Source organism: Myodes glareolus, chromosome 21 (genome assembly GCF_982192425.1).
Source record: "Myodes glareolus chromosome 21, mMyoGla1.1, whole genome shotgun sequence".
NCBI classification, from domain to species: Eukaryota; Metazoa; Chordata; class Mammalia; order Rodentia; family Cricetidae; genus Myodes; species Myodes glareolus.
This window is the reverse complement of record NC_142046.1, coordinates 6,516,799-6,542,476: the sequence shown is the minus strand read 5'-3', so window position 1 is coordinate 6,542,476 and position 25,678 is coordinate 6,516,799. Positions and strand designations below refer to the sequence as shown.

The following is a 25,678-nucleotide window of genomic DNA, read 5'->3' as shown; positions in this document are numbered from 1 at the left end:
CTCTGCCTCCAAAATGCTAGGATTGAAAATGTGTGCCACCACACCCAACACAACCTGACTCTTCAGTGTACCAATATCTAGATTGCAGAAGTGATCAAAGGGTGGCCATGCCATTTCTTAACAATCTCAGCGTTCTGAGAATTGCTTGGCATTGCTGTTTTATGTGCATGGTGGGAGACCACCCCTCATTTCTAACTTCTCCATGTCAGGTTACATGTATAGTTACATAGCAGGGAATGTGGAGACCAATTGGGGAGGGCCTCTGTTTTATAACCATGACTATGTGCATGGTGAGAAGACTGCCCCCGCCCCAGTTCTGTCCCGAATTCTTCATCCTCTCTTTTGGCACTGCTCTATAGGAAGTGCACTGTGAGACTCGGGCCCGCAGCAGGTGAGGGGGGATCCGGCAGCTCCAGCACTTAATCTTTCACAAACCTCAAGCACTGTTCTTGTGGTTTTTTCCTCCTTAATCATTTGACCCTGAGCTACACACATGGGTTGGCTTTGTTTTATTTTTATTTTTAATTGTGTCAGTGTTTCCTGTACTTAGACTCTGGTTACTATAATGGATAGGTGGCCACCAGCAGAGATACACAGGTCAAAACTGGCAGAAAGTGGAGGTCAGGGTGTCCACCAAAATGAAATTTAGGAAATGGCACTATAAAAACCTGGCAGCTGCTGTCGTGTTTCAACCCTTCAGCCCAGAGAGACTGCTCCTGAGGCCCTGCCCTGGTAAGGTATAGTGGGTGTTCTGAGTCTTGTGGCAGGTAAAGCTGCTGTTCTTTTACTGGTACCTGTCACCACGCTGCCAAGGTAAATAATTATGGAGAGCAGAAGAAAGGCCTGGGAAGGAAAAGAAGAAAAAAGTCTCTGCTGTCAAATGCAAAAATGGAATCTCTGCAGCGCCTTTAAGGGATTTTTTTTTTAACCTTTTACCTTTGTGTTTGTTTCCACAGCCATTATATTTTCAACTTCATGATCCCATTTTTCCTTTTCCTAGTAATCAGAGAAGGTGGTTCATAGTGGACTGAAATCAAGCATAGACCCTGCTGGAAACAGAAAAGAAATCTTAACTTAAATTAATTTTTCATGCAGGCAAAAGATCATGCAAAAATGGGAATAAAAGAGGTGAAAAACCGCTTGAAGCAAAAGGTACTTGAAGTTCTTATTCAAAATGTATAAGCACCGTGTATGAAATGCGTGGCCACAAAAAAGTAGGATGTGATCAATAGAGGGTTGTTTGATACAGTGTTGTTAGCACACTTCAAAATGCATTACCAGCTGTCCGGGAGTTTCACACTGTTATAAATATTCACAGACAAAAAACTGTCTCCAAATAACATTAAGACTCTTTGTGGTCTTAAACCCACAAAGGCGAGTAAGTTCATAGTTACCACAGTCCCTCGCCCTGCCCCACCAGGCCTGGGGTTTGCAGGTGTCCTCCCCACCACCACCCTCTGCCATAGGTCTTGGCATAACCTAAACCATAAAAACATGTCCAGAGAAAGGACCCCTGTGGTTCTGGCACACACATGGTCCCTACACAAACATGCACAAAGAGTGAGCAGGAAGGGAATGTTGTGGTTCTCCCACCACACTGCACCAAATGAGAGTAGCCTAGCCTATGTTTAAGGCAGTCAGGCAAACAGAGGCTCTGTGGTCCTTCCGAAAAATTGCATGAAGTCACTGTACCTAAAATTTCCCCAACCTGAGTCTACAGGGAGTACAGCAAGGTGACCAGAGCAGGGGCCTTTTTGGTACTTTTGCAACATGACCTCTGATACTGTGATTGCCACTCTTTGTTAAAGATGGGCCAGACTAGGAGCTGTCACCCCAAATTCACAAAGCTGTGAGTGAAGTAATTGTCCAAGGCCACAGTGTGTGAGCCCAACAGAAATAGGATTAGATCTCAGCTCTGGTGGCCTCCACTGTGAGAATACTGCCATTCTCTACTGCCTGGTGCCCTCCCAAAGAAGTGTTTTCTTTGGTGAAAGATATCTGAAGTCATTTTCCCCACACCTCTAAATGTACCATTATCTTAGCATTTTGTTTTGATTTTAATTGAAAGTAGTTTCAACTTTATAAAGTCAGAAAAATCCTCATTAACTTGAAATGGGTCGAAGGAATTGATTCTTTTTTTTTAATTGGAAAATAATTTGCTCTGACTAAGCATTTACATTCCTAGCTTCTCTGACAGTGAATTCTTAACAGCTGAGGTTCTCATCCTGCGATCCAAACCCTGTAACACAAATTCACACAGCCCCATGTCGGTCTGTTCATCCTGCAGACACTAGCAGCTGTGATTCTTTAGCTGGTTGTTATTTGAGTCACTAGTCATACCTTTTCATCTTCTGTCCAGTCATGTGGACCTGAACTGGATGTGTCTAGGAGGGAGCTTTTCTCTCCCCAGTGTCTAGATTGTAGGCTTTGGTTGGTTAGTATATTTCCTGAAATAGGAAAGGCGGGGTTTCTCCCTCAGGTGCCAGACAAATGGCCTCATGGGTCTCATTGCTTCTGCTGACCATGAAGCCAGGGACTCAGGGACTGTCCTTCACAATCTTTCCCACCACTCATGTATCCGCAGCAGCCAGCTGAGCCCAAAAGCTCATTTACACAGTCTAGATCATGTTCCTTCCACACTCCACCTTTTCCTTCATTTGCAGACTCTAAAGCCAATTTCTGCCCCTCCTCTTCTCTCTCCCCAGCCCATGCCAGTCTCTTCAAGAATAGCTTCAGGAGATAATGTTCTGTAGAGGGTGTCAGTGCACCTCATGTGACACAAATGGTAAAGGCATTTTATAGAAATGTGGCTTGTCACCACTGGACTGTTGACAGATCTATTAGTGCACCCTTTTCAATTTTCACTTCCCCTTCTCTCTTACAGATTTCCTCAGACTTGATATTTTGCAGTTGTTCTTGGAAGAGCTGTTTTGTAATTGAAACCCCAGTATTGTTCAGTATATATAGGCACCTGGTCTCTGGTGATCTCTAGCTCTTTTTCTTGAGCTAATTTAGGATATGGCTTCCCCTGACCTATCTCACTGTAGTGGAAAATATTTCCTTGACTTTTTTCTCCCCCTTCCACCCACCCCTTCCACACTACATGGAACCTGTCGCTATGGCTCCCTGATGCACCTAACACAAATATCACAAGTTTGGTTTCTGCTATGAAATTGAGGCAGTTGCCAGCAAAGACCCAATTTTCCAACATGCAAGGTTGCCACCTTGCCCTCCTCAAACTCAGCATAGCAATGATGACCTTGCACATATAATCAAGAACCCAAGTCTGCCCTCTTTGCTCTTGCCTTGGGTTTGAATTGCAAATAGAGAATGTGAGGCTGACCTGAAGAGAGGTCACCATGGTGTGTGGAGGGTCCATCTCTAATGCGACTGAGCAGGGCCCCTTTCCCATCCCTTGTTCATTTGTGCTATAGATTTTTCAAAGCCTCTAAAATAGCTTTCAGGGTAACTGTGACCAGTGACAAGTGATTGTTCATAGATCCTATAGTGTGGCTTTATTCCACATCTGCTCTGCTTCCCCGGGGACAAAAAGAAGAAAGAAAGATGGAGAACATATTCCTCTGGATAAACAGAACAAAGTGGCCAACTTCTGCTGTAGACTGGCCTCCTTTGAAGTCCTACCTGCTAAGAGATAGGAAGTAGAAAAGACAGAGATTTAAGCCGTGGCTTCCTCAGGGAACCAGTGGCACTTCCCTGGGGTCATGTCCTCACCTGCAGCAGAGTATCAACAAGTTGCATTGCTTCCCTGGTCCAGGCTGTCCAGAGAATGCCACTTTAAATCCAGTTGCTGCACCCGCGCCCTCTTCATCTGTTGGTACCGCTAAGACACACACAAAAGAAAATATTAAAGAAAATACTAAATAATAAAATCTGTAAATTTTTTTTAGTATTAAAATGCTTTAGCCAAATGGGTCCATTTCATAGCCATTTGGAAAGTTTCTAAATTTTAGATTTATTGAGCTTGCTTAGTATCACTGTGACTGAGAGGAACAAACCCATAGTTGGCTTGAGTTTCTAGGCAAACACTTGCAAGCACACTGAAGGTGTGAGCAGGCATGTGGGGAGTGGGGAGAACAGGTAGACTATTGCAGAACAGACATTTTCACACCTTATCACACAACTGTCAGCTCCTTGTCTTTAGACACTTTAAAATATGCTGCAACCTCGATTACTGAGACTCCAATTTGGCTACTAGTTTGATATCAATATTCATATTTTAATTTACATTTTCTGTTATGGGAAATAGTCTAGGAAAAGACAGGTACAACACAATTCTCAAAGAGGAGAATGTTTCTTGCATAAGCCACTCCTCCTGCTTTCCCCCAGTGGCCTATCTTGGAGATATGGCATTTGGCCTTCTGAAGCCTACCAGAAGATTCAGTCTGGTTGTGTAGGATATTAACTGTGTGGCCCTGAGGACGTTACCAGCCCTCTCTGTTTGCCTCATCCATTAACTAGGGACCATCTTAAAAGAGGTAGCATGTTAACCATAGAACTTAGCAGCAGTTCCATAAGTGAGAGTGCATTCTCTCCATTTTTTGGCCTCATACCTGGAATACACAGTTTGCCCAAATAGCCATGTGTGCACAGCTGAGCGATGGCTGCTATGAGACCACCTCCCTTTAAACTGCTTACATAGCCACAAGAGGAATCTTTCCAGACATGGCTCTGACACAGCTACATTTTTTTTATTAAAGCCACCCTGACCTTGCCAACCTCTGCCTGCCTAGCAGAGAGAGGGGTGTTCTAGCTCTTCTGCGAGTGCTGGACCCTACTCCCAACTCTAGTGTAAATGCCTGGCCTGGCCTTGCTTCTCTGTCTCAGAAAACCTGTCCCCAGCTCCTCCAAAGGCCTTAATGGCCCACTTTGTTCCCCCTGGCTCACCAGGTCCTGGCTTCATGCCCCTGCCTATTTGCTGATGCTCATCCGTAGAGAAGGGTCATGTGCTATGCCTATCTTCTCCACAGAGAGGTAGGGTGTTTTTATTCCTGGGAGCTCTGGGAAGGTGATAGGAATAGAATTCTCTTCAACTTCCTGTGTTCTGCTTAGTGGAGCTCTCCCTGCCTGTAGCCTTGAGGCTCCTGGGAAGAATTGGTTACTCAGTGGTAGCCCCTGAGTTGTAGCTCTGTCTTCCTCCTGTGTGAACCTTCAGGAAGGAGTTGGCCCACCCCACCCTTGCAGCCCCTTATTTCCCTTTTTAAAAAATGACATTTAGAAGGTCAAGTTTTTGTTTTCCATTTGCCAAAATGTATGCTTATTGGGAATTCAACAAGTCAAGAGAGAAATAACATCCCTTCCAACTGCATTTTCTGTGGTGTGCACTGAACATGCCCCGCCTTCTAAAAAGATTCTTCCATGTGTTCTTGTTTTAAATAGCCCATACATTTTAATGGCTGGGCATGTATACACACACATATATACACATACTATACATACACATGCAATCATACAACACATGCATGCATATACACACACATACTACACATATGTATACATATTGTGCACAAACACACTCTTTAATTCTGTTATTGGACACCTGAGTTAACTTCTAAGTTTCTTCATTCAAAAACATTTCTAGAAATAGAATTAGTGAGCCACAGGGCACTCACATCTTGCAGCATTTTTGTGTAAACTTCCAATTTGTCTTCCTCTCAGGAGGGTGTCAGGGTACCCATATCCTAGTCCCTTAGCTGATGTCAGTTAGTTCTTGGGCCATAGTTTCTTTAATCAAGCAATGCAGACTTGGTCCTCTGGCTCCTATTCACACAATATGTCTGCTATTCAATGGAAAAGAGGATACTCACTGTATTCATTGCTCTCTTGACCCATGCTCCTCCCACTCAGCTCCCTGTGGCATCCTAGGAGGAAGCAGTTGTCCTTCCCCAGATGGAGGAAATAGTGAAGAAGCTAAAAACTCAATGGGAAGCCATGAGAAAGTACAGAAACTCAGGCCTCTCTGGATGCTCTAACTAAACAAAATGTGGCTTGCAGACACGCAGGCACATTTACCTTTCAGATGCTAGCTCAACTTAACAGATATTTGTGGGGCAGCTGTCCTAGAACACCCAGATCCCAGGGACCTCCCAGTCTGGAGAGTCCCACAATAGATAGCATAGGGCATGGCAGCCTGTGACCAGGTTAGCCAGAAGGAAGAGGAAGCCATTTCTGATGGCCCAGCATCACATATGCTGTTGTTAGAAGTTGGTTTGATTTAAATGTCACAAGCCCGTATTTTAGGGTCCTCCACTTTGTCTCTGTGATCTTGAAGAGGTTTCCCTGACTAAATCCCATTGCTTCATCATAAAGAAAAGATAATCCTATTTACTTCATAAACATCATTAGAATGGAAATCAGTGGTTAGAAGAGTAGCCACCAGGGTTAGGTGCCCCATACAGGGAAGGGAGAATTGTGTCCTGTGCACTGTGGTCTCTCAAAGCCTCCTTCTAGCTCATCTCATTTAAAGCATCCTCCACAGACCTCTACCAAACAACTGAAAACCTCCCTGTTGTAAAAACAAAGAAACTGTTGCAGAGGTTGAATGAATCTGAAAGATTAGGGAAGCTAATTGGTGGAACAAACAGATAAAATTAGAAGTTAGCAGTTTTTACTTAAAGCTTAAACTAAGACACTTTCCCCCCAATTATCATGTTTTCTTTTAAAGATATTTTATAGTTTCCTAGTTAATACATTTTCCTACCATGTGACCTTGTAGCTCCATTTCTTTTCAGCTGTGCGCGCGCGCACACACACACACACACACACACAAACACATACAAACAAACACACGGTGTGGGGTATTTTCCTGGACCAAAAATGGATTTATTATGGTTTGGCCTCATTCGCCCTGTGTTAATCCTCTGGATGCACCCACACACACCCAAAATGCCCCTTTTGCCCTTTTGTTGCTCTCTGACATGGAAGGAACCTCTCCCCTACTTTGTTCCATTTGACCCAGGCACCTTAGGGCAGCCCCTTTCCGAACAATCCATTTCTAATTGGCTGTCGGCAGCCCCTTTCATCACTGAGCCTTAGCTTAGAGCTGAGACTGGCCAATCCACTGTTGACCACATTACCCAAGCCCTGTTTGTAAGGTCAAAAGGTCATCACCTTCCTGTATCCCTGACAAAGCAGAGACTCTTCTGGGCTGCCCAAATAGCAGCTAATTCTTTAGAAAAGGAAGCAGGAGGCTGGTAGTTGATGTATAAGACTGTTCACACACACACACACACACACACACACACACACACATACACACACATATACACACATGTATAGAAGCTATCTGTTTCATTCCAATTACCTATTGGGTAGCTAAAAAGTTCTAGGCATTTATATTATATTACCTATCCCCTTTCATCCCTAGCTCCTATACACTCATTTATGGTAAGGAAACTGAGGCTCAGAAGTGTTACCTTTGTTTCCTCTTTAAAACATAATTTTAACTGCTAAGTAACCACTTTCCCTCTGACTCATGATTTTCTAGGTTCACTTAAAAAAAGAGTGACCAATGATCAGAAATCTCTTACATGGAGAATTTGAGGAATATTCTATCAACCAAAGCATACAATTGTTTCTACAATGGAAAGAAATGGATGTTGTTTAATTCAGATTGTGAATTATTTTTAGATGGTGAAAAATTATTTGAATGTTATTTATTTGTACCTTTATTATTCTGGCTTGTCCTAAGTATCTTTCTTGACCTCAGTAAAATCAATAATGCTTATTGCTTATTGCAGAAGGGGAGCACATCAAAGTTTTGACTAGCTCACACCAGTAACAGCTGCAGCCAGAGAAGCCCTGGATCACACTAGTGCTCCCTGACAGCCACAACCAAAAAGCTGTGGTCGACCCTTGTCCTTACCATTTGACTTTATTCTACAGACACACAAATGAAATGTAAATGTTTAGGTTTTAAAAGCTTTCCTTCCTCCTGTAGATACTCTACAGGTCAGAGAGACCCTTTGGTCCTTCTAGAAATACGAGGAGGAGGAAGGCAGGAATGTGATCTGTAGCACCCACCAGTAAGCAGAGAAAAAGTCCACAGCTGCAAATAATCAAAGTAGTGCAAATTAAAACAACAATGGGGTCTAATTTTTCACCTATTAAATTAGCAATCCATTTTTAAATGATAAGGCTAACAAGTACTGTGAAGCTGATAATACACCCATTTCAGGGAGTTGCTGTAAATTGGAAAGCAGTTTAGTAGAATGAATAAAAAGCCTTAAAAAGTGTTTATATGTTTGACCTCATGCTTTCATTCCTAGGGATTTCCACAGAAGCAATAATACAAAAGGAAAGAACATTTTATTGCTAGCATTTAGAAAGGAAAAATAAAAGAAAAAACCAAATATCCAATAGTTGTGGGATGAGTTATTAAATCATTAAATGTCTGCTCAGTGAAAATATTATGCACCCACTGAAATTATTATTATAATGACTTTGAAGCACCATGGTAATGCTTATATTAGAGAAAAATAGGATATAAAATTATGCATGAGCTGTGATTACGGGTAATTTTTAAATGTCTGCATATAGACAAAGTAAACATGTGAAAATGAAAATAGCCATGGAAGAATATAGAATGAAATACTTTTTTTTCACCTCTGTGAATTATTATGTTTATAGTTTCATGTGGATGATTTTGGCTACTTTGGTGCAGCAAAGTCAAAGGGCCAAGTTAGTGTCTATTTCCTCCACCTCTCTCATGGGTCAGGCTTAGAAACTCTGCAGGGAGTTCTTAGCAGGCTTCATGGCTTGTGGGGATGAGGTAAGAGGACAAAGGGCCAAGACCCCAGTGCCAACCCCAGACCTTTCTTCTCCCTGCAGGACATCGCCGAGAATGGCTGTGTCTCCTCTGCAGAAGAGTCCCTGCCAAAGACCCTACCATCCACACTGGAAGAGGCCAAGGACCCCAGACTTCGAGAAGACCGGAGACCTATCACAGTCCACTTCGGTCAGGTATGTGCTGTGCACTTCCAAGGGGCTGGTTTGAGTTTTTGATTTTGTCAAAAGCTGAAACATGAGCAGCCATAGGTTCACACCCCAGTTCTTCTTCAGCAAAGCAACACCATGTTTTTTGTGCCATCAAGTGTTTGACACAAATATATTTTGAAGGTGAATTTTCAAAACTCTGGGTGGGGACAGCATAGCATTGGTCATCACTAGCTCCACTGTTAAATACAGTCATTAAATGTACCTGCTGTCTCCCCCACTCCAAGGCACTGCATTTAAGGTGCCTGTTAGCTAAGCATCTCATTAGAACACTTTGGCATCCCAGGCCCTTTTTTGCACCTTCAAATAAAAGGCAACAAGCAAAGGCTCAAAAAAATCAATTAGGAGTTCTTTATTAATGTACTTCCTGAAAATCAATATTGGGAGTTGTGCTTCTTGGAGTAAACACCCTTCCTGTGGGTCTAGAGATCCAACTCTGTATCCAACTGCTTATAAGGGTCTGAGCACTTAAAAAATTGTCTATTCATTTGATTTTGTTTCTTTCCTCTTAAGTAATACACTCTTTACAGAAATTGAAATTTTCATCCATTTCCTACCTGTGGTTCTCTTTTCAATTAAAAAGATAATGTACTCTTCCCTACTTCTCTTCAATCAACTGCTCTACTTATCAAAGATAAATGTATTATGTGCGCTGTATGTGGTTTAGTTTGGTGTTTTTTGGTTTGATTTGGTATCTGAAACATGGCTCTGTTAGCAAGATATGGTTGTAACAAGAGTTTGCAAGGTTTCTTGTTGTTGCTGTTTGTTTATTTGATTGATTGATTTTCTGGCACTGGAACTGTAACCAAGGACCTAGTACTCTTGCTCAGCCAGTACTGTTGTACTACTAAGCTTAAGTCTCCCGATCCTATAGCCATTCCCTAGATGAGGTATGACTTTTATTTACTGTAAGTAGGATTGCTAGTTCACCTCAGAAAAGGCCCAGAATCCTGCATTTAAGCATTTCTTGTTTTGAGAGACATTTATCGGGTGCTTAGTGTGTATCAGGCATTGAACTATTTAAAAATAAAGAGAACCAGACCCTTGAGATGGCTTAACAGGTAAAGATGCCTGAAGCCAAACCTGGCAATTTAAGTTCAGTCCCCAGCTACTGTGTGGTAGGAGAAAACCGAGTCTCTCTCCCAATTTGTCCTCTGACCTTCACATGTGAGCCATTGCATGCACACATCCATGTCTGTAAGCAAACACACATAGAAACAATAAGTAGCAGTGTTAAAAGGAGAAGAGAACCAGCAAGCCTGTCACTTGTTATTGTTATAAAGCACAGCTGGCTGAAGCGTGAGAATCATCCTTTTCTAATCAGTCTTTTCGGGTAATATGCCTCATTAATTGGGGAAATCCACCCCTTTTCTGCTTCCACACTTAAAGCGGCTCTTCTAGCAACTGACAGGTACTGTAAAGCAGAAGCACTGACCAGCATTCTCTGTCTGCACCCTGAAGCCCTGCCTCCTGTGGGGCTCAGGGTCTGTTGGAGCAATTCTTACCCCAGTTACTGGCTATGTTTGCTGAAAGCACAGTTCTGGTTGTCGCCAGGATGGCGTTCCAGAGTCAGCTTCCTGCTTCCCTTTGTCCTCATTCCTGCACATGCGAACCTGCCCATGAAAGGAGCCCTTGCTGGAGTCGGGAGCCCTTTGCAAAGAGGGGGAGAGGGATTTCATGGTGTTAAACATTCCATTTTCAAAACACACAGAAAAGGAGGTCCTATTTGAGACAGAGAGACCTTCTTTCCATTTTAGCAAGAAGTGGAGAGAAGCTTTAATGTTATTTCCAGCTAAACGTAAGAATAAGAGTGTGTGTGCTTACACGGGAGGGGATAAACAATTAAAAAAGCCATCCCAAACTGTTGAAATAAGAACTGTCTGTGCCTTCACAGGTCTGCAAACTGAAGAGGATGAAAGTGGCTTTCCCCATTTGTCACTTCCCTCATGTGGCTGCCAGCATTATGCAAGTGTACAGGAAGGCAGGATTTTTTTTTTAATGCATGCATGCGGATTAAGGTCAAGCCCCTAGTATCAGCCATGCAGTGGGCTCTCCCTTCCAGCTGCAGCCGTAGAGCCTACCCGCAGCCGCGAGATGCCTTAATTGAGACGTGCTGTCAAAGTGACAAACACATTTGCATACAGTCTACACTCTATTTATTTTCTCTGGAAAGGTCTACAGTCTGCTGTTGGTTGAACATTCTTAATCAGTTTGCTGTAAGTAAACTGCCAGCTAGCTCACTTGTGTCAGCCCCTTCTTCATTAGGTGACAGATTAGCTAGGGTGGGAGGGGAGGCACAGAAATCACAATCCCCCCCCTTTCTTTTAACTCTTTCCAGCTTTGCCCCTTGGTGGTTTGTCCTTCAGTCCTTCTTTCGGACCTTCTTTGATGGTCACAGGAGTGCAGTTCCGTCTGCCCAGCCTGAGTTTTAAGAGTTCTTTCTTCCAGTTTTTAAATGTTTGCTACATTCTTTTGTATTTTCTTTATTTGGCATTGTTCTCTAAACAGTTTGAACTAGTTGGTGTGCATCCAAACTGTAGCCTCACTCATGGCATCTGGAAAGTTCCAGATCCTAGCCCTTGTCCAGTTTCTTTTCTAATCTATAACAAAGTTTAAATGTCTGTGATGTAAATTCTCTTCTTAAGGAAGAAAAACAGACCTCACAATATCTTATATGAAGGAAGGGACCATTGACCTTGTTTTGTGGATCAAGATCGAAAATGCCTGATCAAATACCCGAAAGGACCTATCCAGACTCAGACCCAGCCAGATAGTGCCTGTTAACCTTCTAATTCTCCTCACATCTCATATTCCTGTAGATTTTTTCAAGTTCTCTTAGCTGGAGCTAGGCTTAGTAATACACGTCTGTAATCCTGGGTCTTGGGAAGCTGAGGCAGGAAGTGCATAGGTTTGAAGCCAGCCTGGGATAATTATGACACTCTGCCTCAAAAATAAATAAGGTGAAACAAAATAGAACATGCAAAAAGTTCACTTAGCTGGCCTGTGAAAACCAGAACTGTTGAAATGGCTACATTAACCCTTCTACCTCACAACACTAGCTCTCCTGCCTAGCAGGACAGCCCTTTGAACTCATCCTACAGGGTGACAGCAAGAGGCCCTGTACAATGCCCTCAGCAGTGGTACAGCAGCTGTCACGAGACAAACAGTGCCAAGAGTGGCTATTGTCTATTGTCAGGGAGAAAAGATCGTTTCTTATCTACTGTTCTCTTCAAGACTGGGACTATGTTTCTATTTACATAAAAGCAACCAGCCTCCACCCTTGTAGGACATAATGATAGAGACAGGCCTGTAATGAATAGAAAAAAAAAAGAGGGCATGTGTGTGCATGTGTGCGTGTGCATGTGTGTAGGTGAGCAGGTCAGCAGACCACTAGCACTAATCAGTTCTCTCCTTCTACCATGTGAGTCTAGAGATCAAACAAGTCATCAGGCTAGGCAGCAAGCACCTTTACATACTGAACCATATTACCAACCCCTAAAATGCAAACCTTTTAAATAGAGACTAAGGCTAGGCAAGATGTTACACCCCCATAATCCCAGCACTTGAGAGGGACTAGATGCAGAAAGATCAGAAGTTCAAGTCCAGCCTGGGCTACATGGGATGCTGGCAATAAATAAATAAATAAATAAATAAATAAATAAATAGCTGGGTGGTGGTGGCACATGCCTTTAATCCCAGCTCTTGGGAAGCAGGTGGATCTCTGTGAGGAGGGAGGGGCGGAGGGAGGGAAGAAGAAGAAAGAAAGAGCACAAGAAAGCTGGTCAGTGGTGGCACACACCTTTAATCCTAGCATTCAGGAAGCAGGTGGATCTCTGTGAGTTTGAGACCAGCCTGGTCTGCAGAGTCAGTTCCAGGACAGCCAGCACTGTTACACAGAGAAACCCTGTCTCAAAAAAACAAAACAAAACAAATTTTAAAAAAAAAATAAAAAGAAAGGGAGAAAGAAAGAGGAAAGAAAGAAATAAAGAAAGACTGAGTAAAGGGAGTATATTATTACCTAAGCCCTGAGGCTAAATGGCTCCTAAACATTGCTTCAGAGTCTAAAGGACTGAGTTACTCCTCACAGGATAAGTAGACAGTGACAGAACTGCCCAAACACCTAGCAAGGAGGAACTATGGGCCTGGAAGGGAGGATTGGGCCTGGAAGGGAGGATAGGGCCTGTCCATGCCCTTTCTTGGGAGAAACTATTCTCCCAAGAAAGGGGTGAGAAGGCAGAGAAGACAGGCTCTTCTGGGATGGGAAGTGGGAATTCTTTCCCGTCCCTGTCTTAAGAAGAGCAGCAGAGTAGGAACAACCACAGGAACAGCACCATGCTATGACCCTCTCCCTTAGCAGGAGTCAGCAGAGGCGGCTTCTACACACACACACGCACACACATACACTCCTCCTATAGAAACATTTCCCTGTAGCTAGTCAAACGGTCAAGTTTCTGGTCTCTGGGTACCTTGAATATCTGTGCTCACTAAAATGAGTTGTAGCCATCAGCTGGTAAGGAAACCAGTTTGGCTGTGCTCATGTCTGCTCTTGAATAAGCAGCAACACCTCTGCTTAAGTATGCACAACCCTTCCTCCCTCCCTGCTAGAGAACTAGACAATGCTTGAGTCCAGGGATGCTTGCTGGTAACTCTGAGTGCAAGCTGCCAAGGCTCATTGAGAAAGAAGTGGGAAGACCAGTCCTCAGACCTTCCAGACTTGCTTCATGTTTCCCACAATTTATTGATCTGCAAACTGGGTAATTGCTTGTTTTCCAATGTACAGATTCCAAATAATACATCTTGAAATGCTCCTCTCTTCTCATTCCATTTGAACAAAGAATTATGAGCTTTTTTCAATGTAAAGTTTAAAAAGCCATTTAGGGGCTAAGGTGATGACTCAATGGTTAAAAGCACTGACTGAGTTTTCTCAAGGATCTAAGTTCAATTCCCAGCACCTACATGGAGGCTCATAACTACCTATACCTCCAGTTCCAGAGGACCCAACTCCCATTTCTGGTCTCCTTGGGCATCAGGCATACACATGATGTGTAGACATGCATACAAGCAAAATACCCATACATATAAAATCATTTCAATTTTGTTTTGTTTTGTCTTTTGAAGCGTGGTCTCTGTATGTAGTCTTGACTATCCTGGAGTTTCCTTGCTGCCTAGACCAGGCTAGCCTTGAACTCACTGAGATCCTCACTGCCCTGCTCCTAGTCTCCTCTTGATGATTCCACCTTCCCCCTTGACCTGACCCAGGAGGTCCTTTACCTCTGTGTGTTCAAACCCACAGCTGGTCCCTTTATACATCTCCTGGCTTCTCTGTACTCTGCTCCAGGACTCTGCACATGCCATTCTCTCACACAGCCTTGTGGTCATTCCTCATGAGAACATGAGTCCACAGTCTTCAACAGGGCCTGACATGGAACAAGCAGTCTGTAAACATGCAGAGGTTTTATTATTGCTGTAGATATTCAAACTGGACCATAATTCATTGGCTACTATTTGACTTCCCCATGTGTACAGCAAGTTATTTGGTTTCATTTTCAGTTACTATACTTACAATTTTGTTCATTTGAAGAAGCAGTGAATATCCCATTAGTGCTCAAAAACTATATGCAAATTTCCTTTCCATAAACAGGGATTTGTTTCAAAGTTAAGGTGGCTTTGAGTGTTAAGAACTTGGATCCTGTCATATTGTACTGTTTGTGTCTTTATGAGGGCCTAAGATCAATCATGAATGCCCTTTGGGGACATAGGGGACAAGTCAGAGGACTGAGACACCCTTCCTCTCCACCTCAAGGCCACATGAACCTACGTGAGAGAGGAAGGGGAGAGCTGTAAGAGGGAGAGGCCCCCATCTCTGAGCTACATGGAATGCAAACCACAGATAGCAGACCTGCAGTCCCAGCACTTGGGAGACTGGGGCAGGAAGGCTACCACACATTTGAAACCAGTTTAGGCCACATAGGAAGACTGTCTCAAAAACTACATATTTGGAGGTTGGGGGATAACTCAGTTGCTTAAGTGCTGGTTATGCAAATACAGTGTCCTGAACTTGATCCCCAGTGCCCTTGTAAAAAGCTAGTAAGGCATGGATGTGTCTGTAAGCCCCGGGCTGGGTGGGGCCCATTCATGTGAACCCTACAAACTTCCCAGTCTAGCCAAAAATTCCAACTCCACATTGACTGAGAGACCTTGCCTCAACAAATAAGGTAGAGAGTAATTGAGGGAGATGCCCCCATGTATGCACAGGCAGATGTACACATCTATACACATGATTGTGCATGCACTAACACACACACACACATATGCACATGCTCCAATCAATCATGCTAATAAAAAGAGCTTAGATTATGAAAACTCAGACTGAGTTGGGAAATCAGTAGATTTCTGTTGTAGCCTTCAGCATGGCCTCCTTGAGAAGCGCCCCTCTCATTTCTGGAGCTAAAGGTACTAAAGAACTCAACAGTGTGGGTAGAGCTTCTAGTGTACTATGGAAACAGTCATTAAGACTGTCTCAGGCTGGTTTTCTTTGCTTTATATTTAAAAACCATTTATTATATGATAATTGTCTTTTGGGTCTGGGTTACCTCATTCGATATGATGTTTTCTAGCTCCATCCATTTGCCTGCAAAATTCAAGATGTCATTATTCTTTTTCTTCTGTGTAGTACTCCGTTGTGTAAATGTAGCACATTTTTCTTATCCATTCTTCAGATGAGGGGCATTTAGGTTGTTTCCAGGTTTTGGCTATGACAAACAATGCTGCTATGAAAATCAGCCTACAAATCACAATCCCAGAGAACATAGACAACAATGAGGACCCTAAAAGAGACATACATGGATCTAGTCTACATGGGCAGTAGAAAAAGACAAGATCTCCTGAGTAAATTGGAAGCATGAGGACCTTGGGAGAAGGTTGAAGAGGAGGGGAGAGGAAGGAAAGGGAGCAGAGAAAAATGTAGAGCTCAATAAAATCAATAAAAAGAAAAAAGAAGGAAAAAAAAACTGCCTCAGAATAGTACCAGTTCCATTCAGCCCAGGTGAAGGATGAAGAGAGAAGGTCAATGTAACAGTCCGTCTCCCCCAACACCACTCTCCTCTTGGGGCCTGTGTGCTAGGGCATCAGATTGCACCTGTCTTACACATGGGGAACCTGACTGGTCCAAGAGCAGCTGAGGGAGAACTGTGGCATTGAGTTTCTCTCTACCTGCCGGATGTCATGAGACCTAAGGCCTCTGTTCTAGCTTCAACTGCCATGTGATTCTCCAAGCTATCTTTTTGGGGAGGGGTCTTGAAGTTTTTCCCTCCCCAACAGGACAGGTATGGAGGTAGCAAGGACTTGTTCAGAAGTTTGCAGCTCAGAGGAGAATTCAGAGTTCGGTTCAGGTCATGTTATGGCCTGAAGTTTGGAACTTCCCCAGCTCTGCTGAGAACATGTCTTCCTGGATGCATACTGTTAATCTGGTGCAAAAGTTGGGCCAGTGGCCAAGGATCTCAGGATGTTGGACCACAATAAGGCTTTGTTTCTGGTTACCTTTCAGACTTTAGGCCCTCCTTAACATTTCTGTGCCTCAGCTGATGCCAAGACAAGTGTACTAGTATGCTGCACCTGGTGGAGACACCATAAGCCAAATCCGCCATTAATTACAAGAACATTCTGGGTACTTTCCTTGTGTGTGAAAGGGAAGTGAATACAGGAGAGCTGTCTGGACATATGTGCAAGTTGGTTGTTATTATCCAGGTCAGGTGCCGGTCCAGCTCTGAAGACCAAGGAAGGGCAAATGTTAGGAATTTCTATTAATATGGACTCACAAGAGATATGAAATCTAAAAGAAAAAATTGTTGGTTCATTATAGCTATGATTATGGTCCAATTCTGGTATCAAATCAAAGTTAGCCTGGCCTTTCCCAACTTTTTCAAGTACCATTCTCAACAGGCTCTCCTGTGCAGTGGCAAGATGACTTACCACTGCCGACCACACCCTTCTCCGTATAACATCAGCAGAAAGAGAAGTAACTTCCACACAAGATGTGACCTGGACTGACTGAACCAGCTTGGGTTCTGTGTTCATCTCCTCGGCAGTCATCATGCTGAGGCTCTCCTGTGAGCTGAGGATAAATCCCATGGGTGCACACACCTAAGAAATGAAGAAGGGTAGTTCCTGTAAGGGAGCTGGAAGACTAAGAGGAGAACAAGAGCAAACTAATAATGTACAGGAAGCCCCACAGGAACTTGTCCTTGCCTCTCGTCCTGTTCCAGAGAAGAGTTCATACCCAAACCTGAGGAAGCCTATGATGCTGAGAGTCAAAGGCAGCCATCAAGTAGAACACAAAAATTTTTAAAAGGGGCTTGGAGGTGGAGGATGCTGACACACACCTTTAAACCCAGCACTCAGGAGGCAGAGGCAGGTGGGTATCTGTGAGTTAGAGGCCAGCCTGGTTTACAGAGTGAGTTCCAGGATAGCCAGAGCTACACAGAGAAATTCTGTCTCAAAAAACACATAAAAAAACAGAATATAGGGAAGAGGACAAGTATGTCAGTGTGTAGCAGGGAGGTTAGAGCTGGGTAAAAAGAATGGCATGCTTCTTGCAATGTACAGTGGCAGGGTCAGCAGCAGTCCATAGCCAGGAGTGAGGGAAGAAGCCATGAACCTAGGTCATGGATCAGAAAGTACCACTAATGACTCCTCTGTGCCATATCTATGAAAACAGAGATGGCAGTGACTTGGTCCCTTACTTCACAGAGCTGTCAGTCCTGTAGCTACTGGCTTAAAGTCAGTAAGCTAAGAGGCATCCCCAAGGTCATTGCATTTAAACCCCAACTGGTTTGGTGTGAGCCTTGTTTCCCTGCCCAGTCCATAGGGGGATCCATCACTTCCTCGGAGCATGTCACCTTGAGCATGTCACTACAACCTGGGTGCAGTATTCAACACCCTCTCACTCCAGACAAGACTCTTTAACCTAAGATCAGTGAAACCAGCTTGTTCCAGCTGTGTCTTTGATATGTGGGGAAGGCTCCAAGCCAGAGAAACTGCACATGACCGCTCTTTCGGCCATTCTGAGATGGGAGGTTAGCTTCTTGTGAAGTCCTGGACACCCACCCCTATCCTAAGTTGTCACCACTTTCTCTCTCCAGTGCTCACACTGGAGAATTCTTACCTTTGAAACTGTTTTATTAGTCCAAGGCACGACCTCCAGAAAAGTCCAACTAAAACCACAGAGGAATAAAATTTGAGCAGGTTGACTGATGGAAGAAGGTCTGGGTAGACTTTGTACCCAGAAAATGTCTTTTGTCCTCCCTTCACATAGATGGTGCCCTTCCAAGGTGTTGACCTTCTGACAGCCCTGATGAACAGCCCTGGGGCTGATAGATAGGCTGTTCCCAGCACTACTTTTGTTATGACATCTCCTAATGTCACTTTTTTTTGGTTTTATGTATATGTATGTGTGCCCTACTGTATGTGTGTGCACCATATACATGCAGGAGCCCACAGAAGTCAGAGGAGGGTGTTAAATCCTCTGAAATTTGAGTTGTAGGCAATTGTAAGCTGCCTTGTGGGTGCTAGGAACCAAATCTGGGTCCTCAGCAAGGGCAGTGAGCACCCTAACCACTGACTCCAGTCCTTCCTGATGTCTGTGCCTAACTTGTTTCTGTTTCAGAGTGGCTTACTTTGCCCTTGGACTTCTAAAACCTGCCCCTCCCTAGTTCAACCAAGGTGTCAATCCTCCACCGCTTTACATCCCAGGGGACATTAGAAAGCATTGCAAGTACTGACATAAGATGTAAAGAATGTGCTCCCCAACCCCACTCTGGATTCCCTGTATAATCAGAATAGCACACTAGACTTCAAGATCCAGCCATACTCCACTTCTGGCCAGTTCCTTTCTATACTGTAAGACCCTGTCAAGCTCACCCTACACTGAGATGAACCCTTTCTTTTCTCTAGCCCTAGAGACATTGCATTCATTTATTTACCAGCTCTTTATGAACATTGGCTCCAGGTCAGAACTCCAGGCTGAATGTAGGGATAACTCCAGTTGAATCAGCTCCTGCCATTTCTACCACCAATATCGTCTTTCCTCTTCTGCTATACCCAACAGGACCCTGGAACCCTTCCCAAGCACTCCTACTCCACCAAGCCCTCCCTGGTACTTCCTGGCTGCTCTGAGCCAGTTCTATCCTTGCCACCTGCTTCCTGATATAACTCAATAAGGCATAGTATTGGTTTCATGGCTATCCCTGGCATCTCAGAGGGTCTGGCACAAACAAGCTCCCTGTGAAAATTTGCGGGGGGTGACCTCAAGGTGAGTGAGGAAAAAGAGCTGCAGGCTTGTCCACCTTGTGCCTCAAACAAGCCGTATCCATTCAGTAGAGCAGGAGGCAAGAGCAAGAGTAGTTGTTCTGTGGTGCCCAGTGCCCATATGACCAGTGTTGGAGCAGTGCCCTCAAGCCCATCCCCACTCAGTAGGGTGACAGTAGGGTGTCTGCCAAGACACTGACCAGGACCTTAAAACATCATTCTTTAAGGGTCTGTGTCAGAGCTACTCCAAGTCCAGCCAGAGAGATACTGAAACCAGGACAGGAGTGGGAAGTCTCAGTGAGATGCCAAAGAAGGCATTTTCTAAGGTTAGAATCCTCAGGGCCAGAGGTGGGAAGTTTATACCAGTAGGGAAGAAGAAATAAAACATACACTATGAGAGAGTCAATTCAGTATCCTTGGTTAGACAGGAAATTCTGCTCAGTGACTACAGTGTGTGCCAGGAGCTTCCTATCACACATCCCCACTCACCCCCCATCTGGGCACTGCCTACAGACCAGGGAAATTATTAACCTGCCCATGCCCTTGAAAAGGGAGTCACAGGATCAACCAAGATATGTAGGTTAGAAGGGGCCAGAGGCACTGAGGCGGTTCTCATGATAATGTGTCTCTGCTGTGCTGAACCACACTCTCCAAGCCTGGTGTCACTGAACCCTCTCAACAGCCCTTCACAGTGAATGCCAAGTGTCCTAGAGAGGTCAAGCAACCTGAGCAAGGCTGTTCAGTAAGTGGCAAGAACCGAACTAGGCCTACCCATCCAATGCCAGAGTCTGGGTTCTCCCCAAGCCCTCTCCAGTTCCACTGCTTCACCAGGCATGCTTGACTCTCTAGGTCAAGGTCCCTTGGCTGCATGTCACCCTCTCCTGTCTCAGACTCATGTCTGCTGCTTTGACTTGGAACATTACTTTGTGCCAGCACCAGTTGCTTTAATGCAGGGGTTTTCTGAATGCTCAGCAGAAACTTGGATGTTCTCATGTCCTCTTCCCCACTTGGCAGATCTGGGGGTTCCAGCAGCTTTTTATATCTAAGGCTGCATAACAGCCTTCTGCACACATCACTTCTGCCATATGAGCAGATAGTCTGAGGCCTTGGTCTTCCTATCAACACAACACTGCCTCTTTCGGGACTTCATGAGCTCACTCATCTGATGCATCAGAGGCCAAGGCCCTGAGGTTGCAGGAAATGAGATGTTTGCTACCTCGATGGCATTCAGTGGCTGAGAGAGGCAGTCCACAAACACTACAGAGATGAAATGTTGATGGGCACATGTGCAGGAAGTGGAGAGCAGAGCAGGCATCTTCCAGGAGGGAGCATTCCAACTGTATCTGGACAAAGTCCCAATAATAATCGCCGTGTATTCAACAGAGCCAGAGTGGGGTGAGCATTCCAGACAGGCCAGTGAGACTTCAGGGAAATAGCAGCCAATATGGGCACCAGAGGCCAACAGGTAAGAACTGGGCAGTGATAAGTGCTGAGGGAGCTTAAATTGCACCCCATGAATGGCTCAGAGCCAACAGGTTGTATTCAGAGGACTGGCTACTGAGACCTGGACAGCTGGGGCAGACGTAGGTAAGTTAGAAAGGACATCACTAGTATTTGAGGTGAGAGCTGGGGGAGCTCAATGAAGGACACTGATTACCTGAGTGAGTCTGAGGGGACTCACAGGCCAGAGCACAGCAGGTGGCTAAGTGCCTTCCATGGGATCTGTTGGAATTTAAGGTGGAGTGACACAAAGCTAGACACTGACTGCATTTATCCCCAACACCCTCAGCGGGGATTTGCAGCAGAGACTGAAACAGAGGGAGTACCCACTCTGCTGTGCAATCAATGAGACCTCCTCTGCAGCCCAGGGCAGAAACCCAGCTGAAATTTATAATACCTCCTTCAATGAAATGGGTGTAGCTTTCCTGTCCTTACAGCTATTTATTCTCCCAGTCATATCCCTTTTCATCCAACTCTTTATGGCTTCCTCCTTCCATCCCAGGCTATGGACTGTTATGATCTCCCTCCTTGGATGGCCAGCTCTGCACCATCTGCTAAACCAGCTTTATAGGCATGCCTTTAAAAATGTAAGCCTGTGCTGCTGGATAAAGAACGTGGGTTGTTTCAATCCAGCTACTGGCCATTTTTGCAAACCCATAGGAACGCCAAAGATCCCATAAATAAATAGCTCTGTGTCTAGGTGCATCAGGGCTGGAGTATGGAAATAGAGACACTGTATAAATAATGCATATTTACAAAATAAATGCACCAGTACATTAGTGTACAGCCATAAACAAATCACCTAGTTTAACGGTTGCGGGAGCTGTAAGGAATTGCCAGGTGACTGGCCTCCATCCATTGGCATGCATCAGCATCAGAAATGACCACTGAAGGAAAGGAGGGTCCTCCTACCTTGAGGCCTTTGGTTTGAGGCAACTGGTGAGATCGCAGGTGGGTACCCTGACACACAGCCTCTCTGCCAAGATGTGACACCTACTGTGGCCGTGTGTTCCTGCAGATGTCTTGAGGTCTGCCGCCAAGCAGAAGGCTGATTAGCACCAAGTTGCAGGATGTAATGGGTTGCACCTCCAGGAAGATGGCTGAGTGGGCAAAAGGATTTTCTAATTATGCAGATTCACTTTGACTTGCAAAGGGAGCCAGTGAGTTGACTTCCTGAGTGAATTCCCAGAACCCTGTAACTTTCAGGGCTGGGTTTTCACAGAATCTCTGTCCATCTCTGCCACCCCACTCTGAGCTCTGAATCCCACTGAGCATCTGGCTCCAACATCTGGAGCTCAGAAAGAAGCTAACAGAATGGCCACTGGAGTAGGCCCCCCTCCCCTTGATTGTAATGGCACAATGCTGGATTTCAGTATTTTAAATGAAAAATATATGCAGTTAGCTGTGCACTGACAATGTCCTTGAGGATTTGACAGTGAGATTTTCCAGCAGTTGGTCTTCGTTAGGATCCTGGCGGTGTTTAATAAGGCAGTCGAACTGCTGGCACCTCGGGTTCCTGTTTGTTCTCCGAGGGCTCAGGGGCTGCTGCGGTAAGCACATCGACCAGAGCTGATCATTACAAGGGCGTACGCCACCATGAATAAAAATGTCACACGTTTTCCCATCTCACAGCGGTACAAAATGTCAGTCCTGTCAAACACACATTGCAGGGAGCTGTGTGCAGTCCGTACAAATTGGAAAGCTGCATATTCCCCCAGCCTTCTGATATTCTTCATTTGAAGCTAAAGAAAAACAGTTGTTAACCTATTAGCTAGGATTTTAAACTCTGCCTAGGTGCTGGATGGTAGACTTTGACACAGATAGGAATGTATTCCAGTGTCCAGGAATTTTAAGCCAAGTTCTCCATCCATTTGTTCCTAGAGATGGAGAAGAGGGGAGAAAAAGGAGCAACTCCTCTGTCTAGCAAACCCAACTATCTATCTTTAACAGACACACTGGGGAAATTTTTGGATATTTCACATCTAAGCTTCCTAATGCATTCCACTAATAAATAATAATAATAATAAATAATAATATCTGCATTCCATAGATAGAGATAGATAAATGAAAGGCTCTTGCTTTGGGAACTAGCCCTAGGTCTCAGCCTGGCAGGTTAAGATACCTGATCAGAAGCAAGCCAGGAATGTTAGTAGTTTGTTGAGGGCAAAGTAACCTGGGTAATGGGGATAACAACTGGTTGGTGCAGGAACCTGAAAGAATCTAATGCTAGCATCTCACTCATAGGTGGACATTCATTCTGCTCTTACCATATGCCAGGCCTGTACCAGGAACCAGAAGTATTGATGTGAGAGAGACACACACATGTGTGCATACATACACAGAGAGAGAGAGAAAGAGAGAGACTTCCCTTCTTAGGGAGAAGAAGAGACAAGATGCTCCACTCTTTTGAGTGGAGAGAGTAGAGAACACATAAAGAAGGTAAAACAGCCTTGATGGGGTAGCAAGACTCTGTCAGGTGGGTGAGTCGGGGCTTGGTTAGGACCACTGTGTGTTGGGACAGGCACATGAAACATAGAGCAGGGGCTTTCAGGGACAGCAAAAGAGAGCTAATTGTGATGGGCTAGTAGGTGAGGCCATGGAGGCATGGCCCAGGGCTTTGACAGCTTACTGAGCACAGGGATGTTCTCTTGGGCTGGGAAGTGAGAAGTTATGGAGTATTCTTGTCTGCATCACTGTGAAATCAGGAGGAAGATTTTATTTTCATTTCCTACTGCTGTACTATTTGAGTGGACACCATTCCAGAGATGATAAATGAGTCTTGCTTTTGCTGAGCTGGCCCTGGTCCTTAATCTACTATGCAAACTCTCACCAATCAGGGCTCAGGCCTAGAGAAATACAGGTGACTTCTCAGAAAGACCTTCCCATAGGGTCAGAACAGACATCACTGTATAGAGAACACCAGAGTGTCAGGGAATAGCATCATGGAGGGGGAGCTGTGCCCTGGGTTCAAGAAGCATATGTTACCATCTGCTTTCCCCTGCTCTGTATGTGCTGGATGTCATGGAAAGCATGTGCACTCATGGCCATACCTGGGCTTGAATTGTGTCTATGCTACCTGTTAGCTATGAGGCTCAGTCTCAATGAGTCACTGAGTCACATTGCCTCATGGTTTCTGCCTTTTATGGCAATATCACCATCTCTGTAGCAGTGTTGAGACCAGTTATCTGCTGAGCTCCTGGTACACAGCATGTGCCAAGAGCCAGCAGCCTCTGTTGGTATCAGATAACATCTGGAGGGCTTCCTTCTCACCTTGCCACCAGTGAGACTCCTGGACAATGTCACCCAGGCACCCCTGATGGGATCCCAGATGGCCATCAAGTAGAGGGGGCAGCAAAGCATCTGCCTCCTGCTTCTGTTTGGGCCCCCGTCCTTGCCCATCCACCAGCTGCATCTGGTACCCGACCTCCAACAGCCAATGGGATGCCACCTATTCAGGCCCTGCACCTGCACCAACTAAAAACAAAGGACTCCTCTCCCCTGACCCATGTCTGGCCCTCCTGCCTCCCCTGCTGCTGTCTCCCATGCTGGCTGGGTCACCCAGCCACCATGCAGCCTTCCCTCCCAGCTGCCTGGCTGCTTTTGTTCAGCATGTGAACTTCCCCGTCAGCCGAGCTCCTAGCACGGGAAGTAATCAGGAGTCTTGACAAGGCTTCAAACCACAAATGCCACTACAAATTAACCAGCACCACTACAAAATACTACTCCTGTCAACATTGGAAAGAGTGCGGCTATTCAGAGCAGCCTAAGAGGCTTTCAGCTAAGCATGCAGGTGTCGTTGGCAGGGTATGGCAGCGAGCCCTGGATCCTGAGCCCAGCCTCTCTGGAGACCACTTGCCCAGACCCCTCCACAGGTGCTGCCCTTTTCCTGCCTTCAGTCCTGGATGCCCTCTCAGCACTCACACAGGTGGCACCTCAGGACAGCAAACTTTGGGCATATGAAAACTACCCTCTAGGCAACAGACAGCCAGTGGCTTTAGCACATCCCAACTATCTCCCTGTATGCTAGGATGGAATGTGACAGACTTCTGTTTTCCTATGTGTAGAGTGGGACCCTGGTAGAGCCTTCGACCCAGGCTGGTCAGCACCACTGGTGTGTTCTGGGTATCCCAAGCTCTTAACATCTGGTGTACAGTGCCCCACACTCCCAACCTCCCTTCTCCAGGATGAGTTCCTTCCTATCATATTGTGTGGGTGGATTCTGAGCAAGCAGATGGCCACTCTGCTCAGCCTTGAGGTTAGGGTCCCTCCTGTTCAGCATTTGCAAGAATAGCCAGCAGACAAGAGCTTATTACCTCTGCAAATGCTTTGGGACCAAGGATCTCCAGCTTCATTCTAATGTCCTGCTGAGCTGCTCAGACCTAGAACACATCACCAGGGCCTGGGTATACTGCAGCTGGCCTGGCTGAAACCAAAGCAGAGCCATGCATTTGATCCTCCCCAATAAGCAGGATCAGCTCAGACGTGGCTGGACGAAGAGAAGTGGAAATAATGACAGGAGTTGGGAGACAGAAGAGAGCCATGCCTCAGAGAAGCTGGTTGGGCATTTCAAAGGATACACTCCACAAAAATATCACTTCAATACGCTCCCTTTTGGAGGCATATCAAAAGAAGCCCTCTTTTATTTCCATACCTTGCATAATAGCAGATTTCCAGTCCCAAAGAGTAACAGAGCCTTGCTCCTGGCCCAGAGGCCCTTTATAAGCCATAGAAAGCTTTGTCTTCCCCTCCCAACAGGGTCTGCTTCACACACAGGTCAGAGTATTGATGTGAATACTAGCCAGGAAAATTAACCAGGTGAACTCTTCCCTCGTTAAATAGCAATAGAGTGTAATTGTGAATT

The 25,678-nt window shown here is 45.0% G+C and overlaps 1 protein-coding gene across 24 annotated transcripts in view; it reads left to right on the top strand.

Moving 5' to 3' along the window:
• Positions 1-25,678, top strand: part of Dennd1a (DENN domain containing 1A) — a 507,493-nt gene that overhangs the window by 451,097 nt on the left and 30,718 nt on the right. For 23 of the 24 annotated variants that reach the window (XM_085681265.2, XM_085681269.2, XM_048429148.3 and 20 more), the window contains 2 exons: positions 1,096-1,152; positions 8,848-8,979. In XM_085681265.2, coding sequence (XP_085537391.1) covers positions 1,096-1,152; positions 8,848-8,979 — 189 coding nt within the window. The remainder of the gene's footprint in view (positions 1-1,095; positions 1,153-8,847; positions 8,980-25,678) is intronic. The other variant, XM_048429136.3, reaches the window with a different exon arrangement.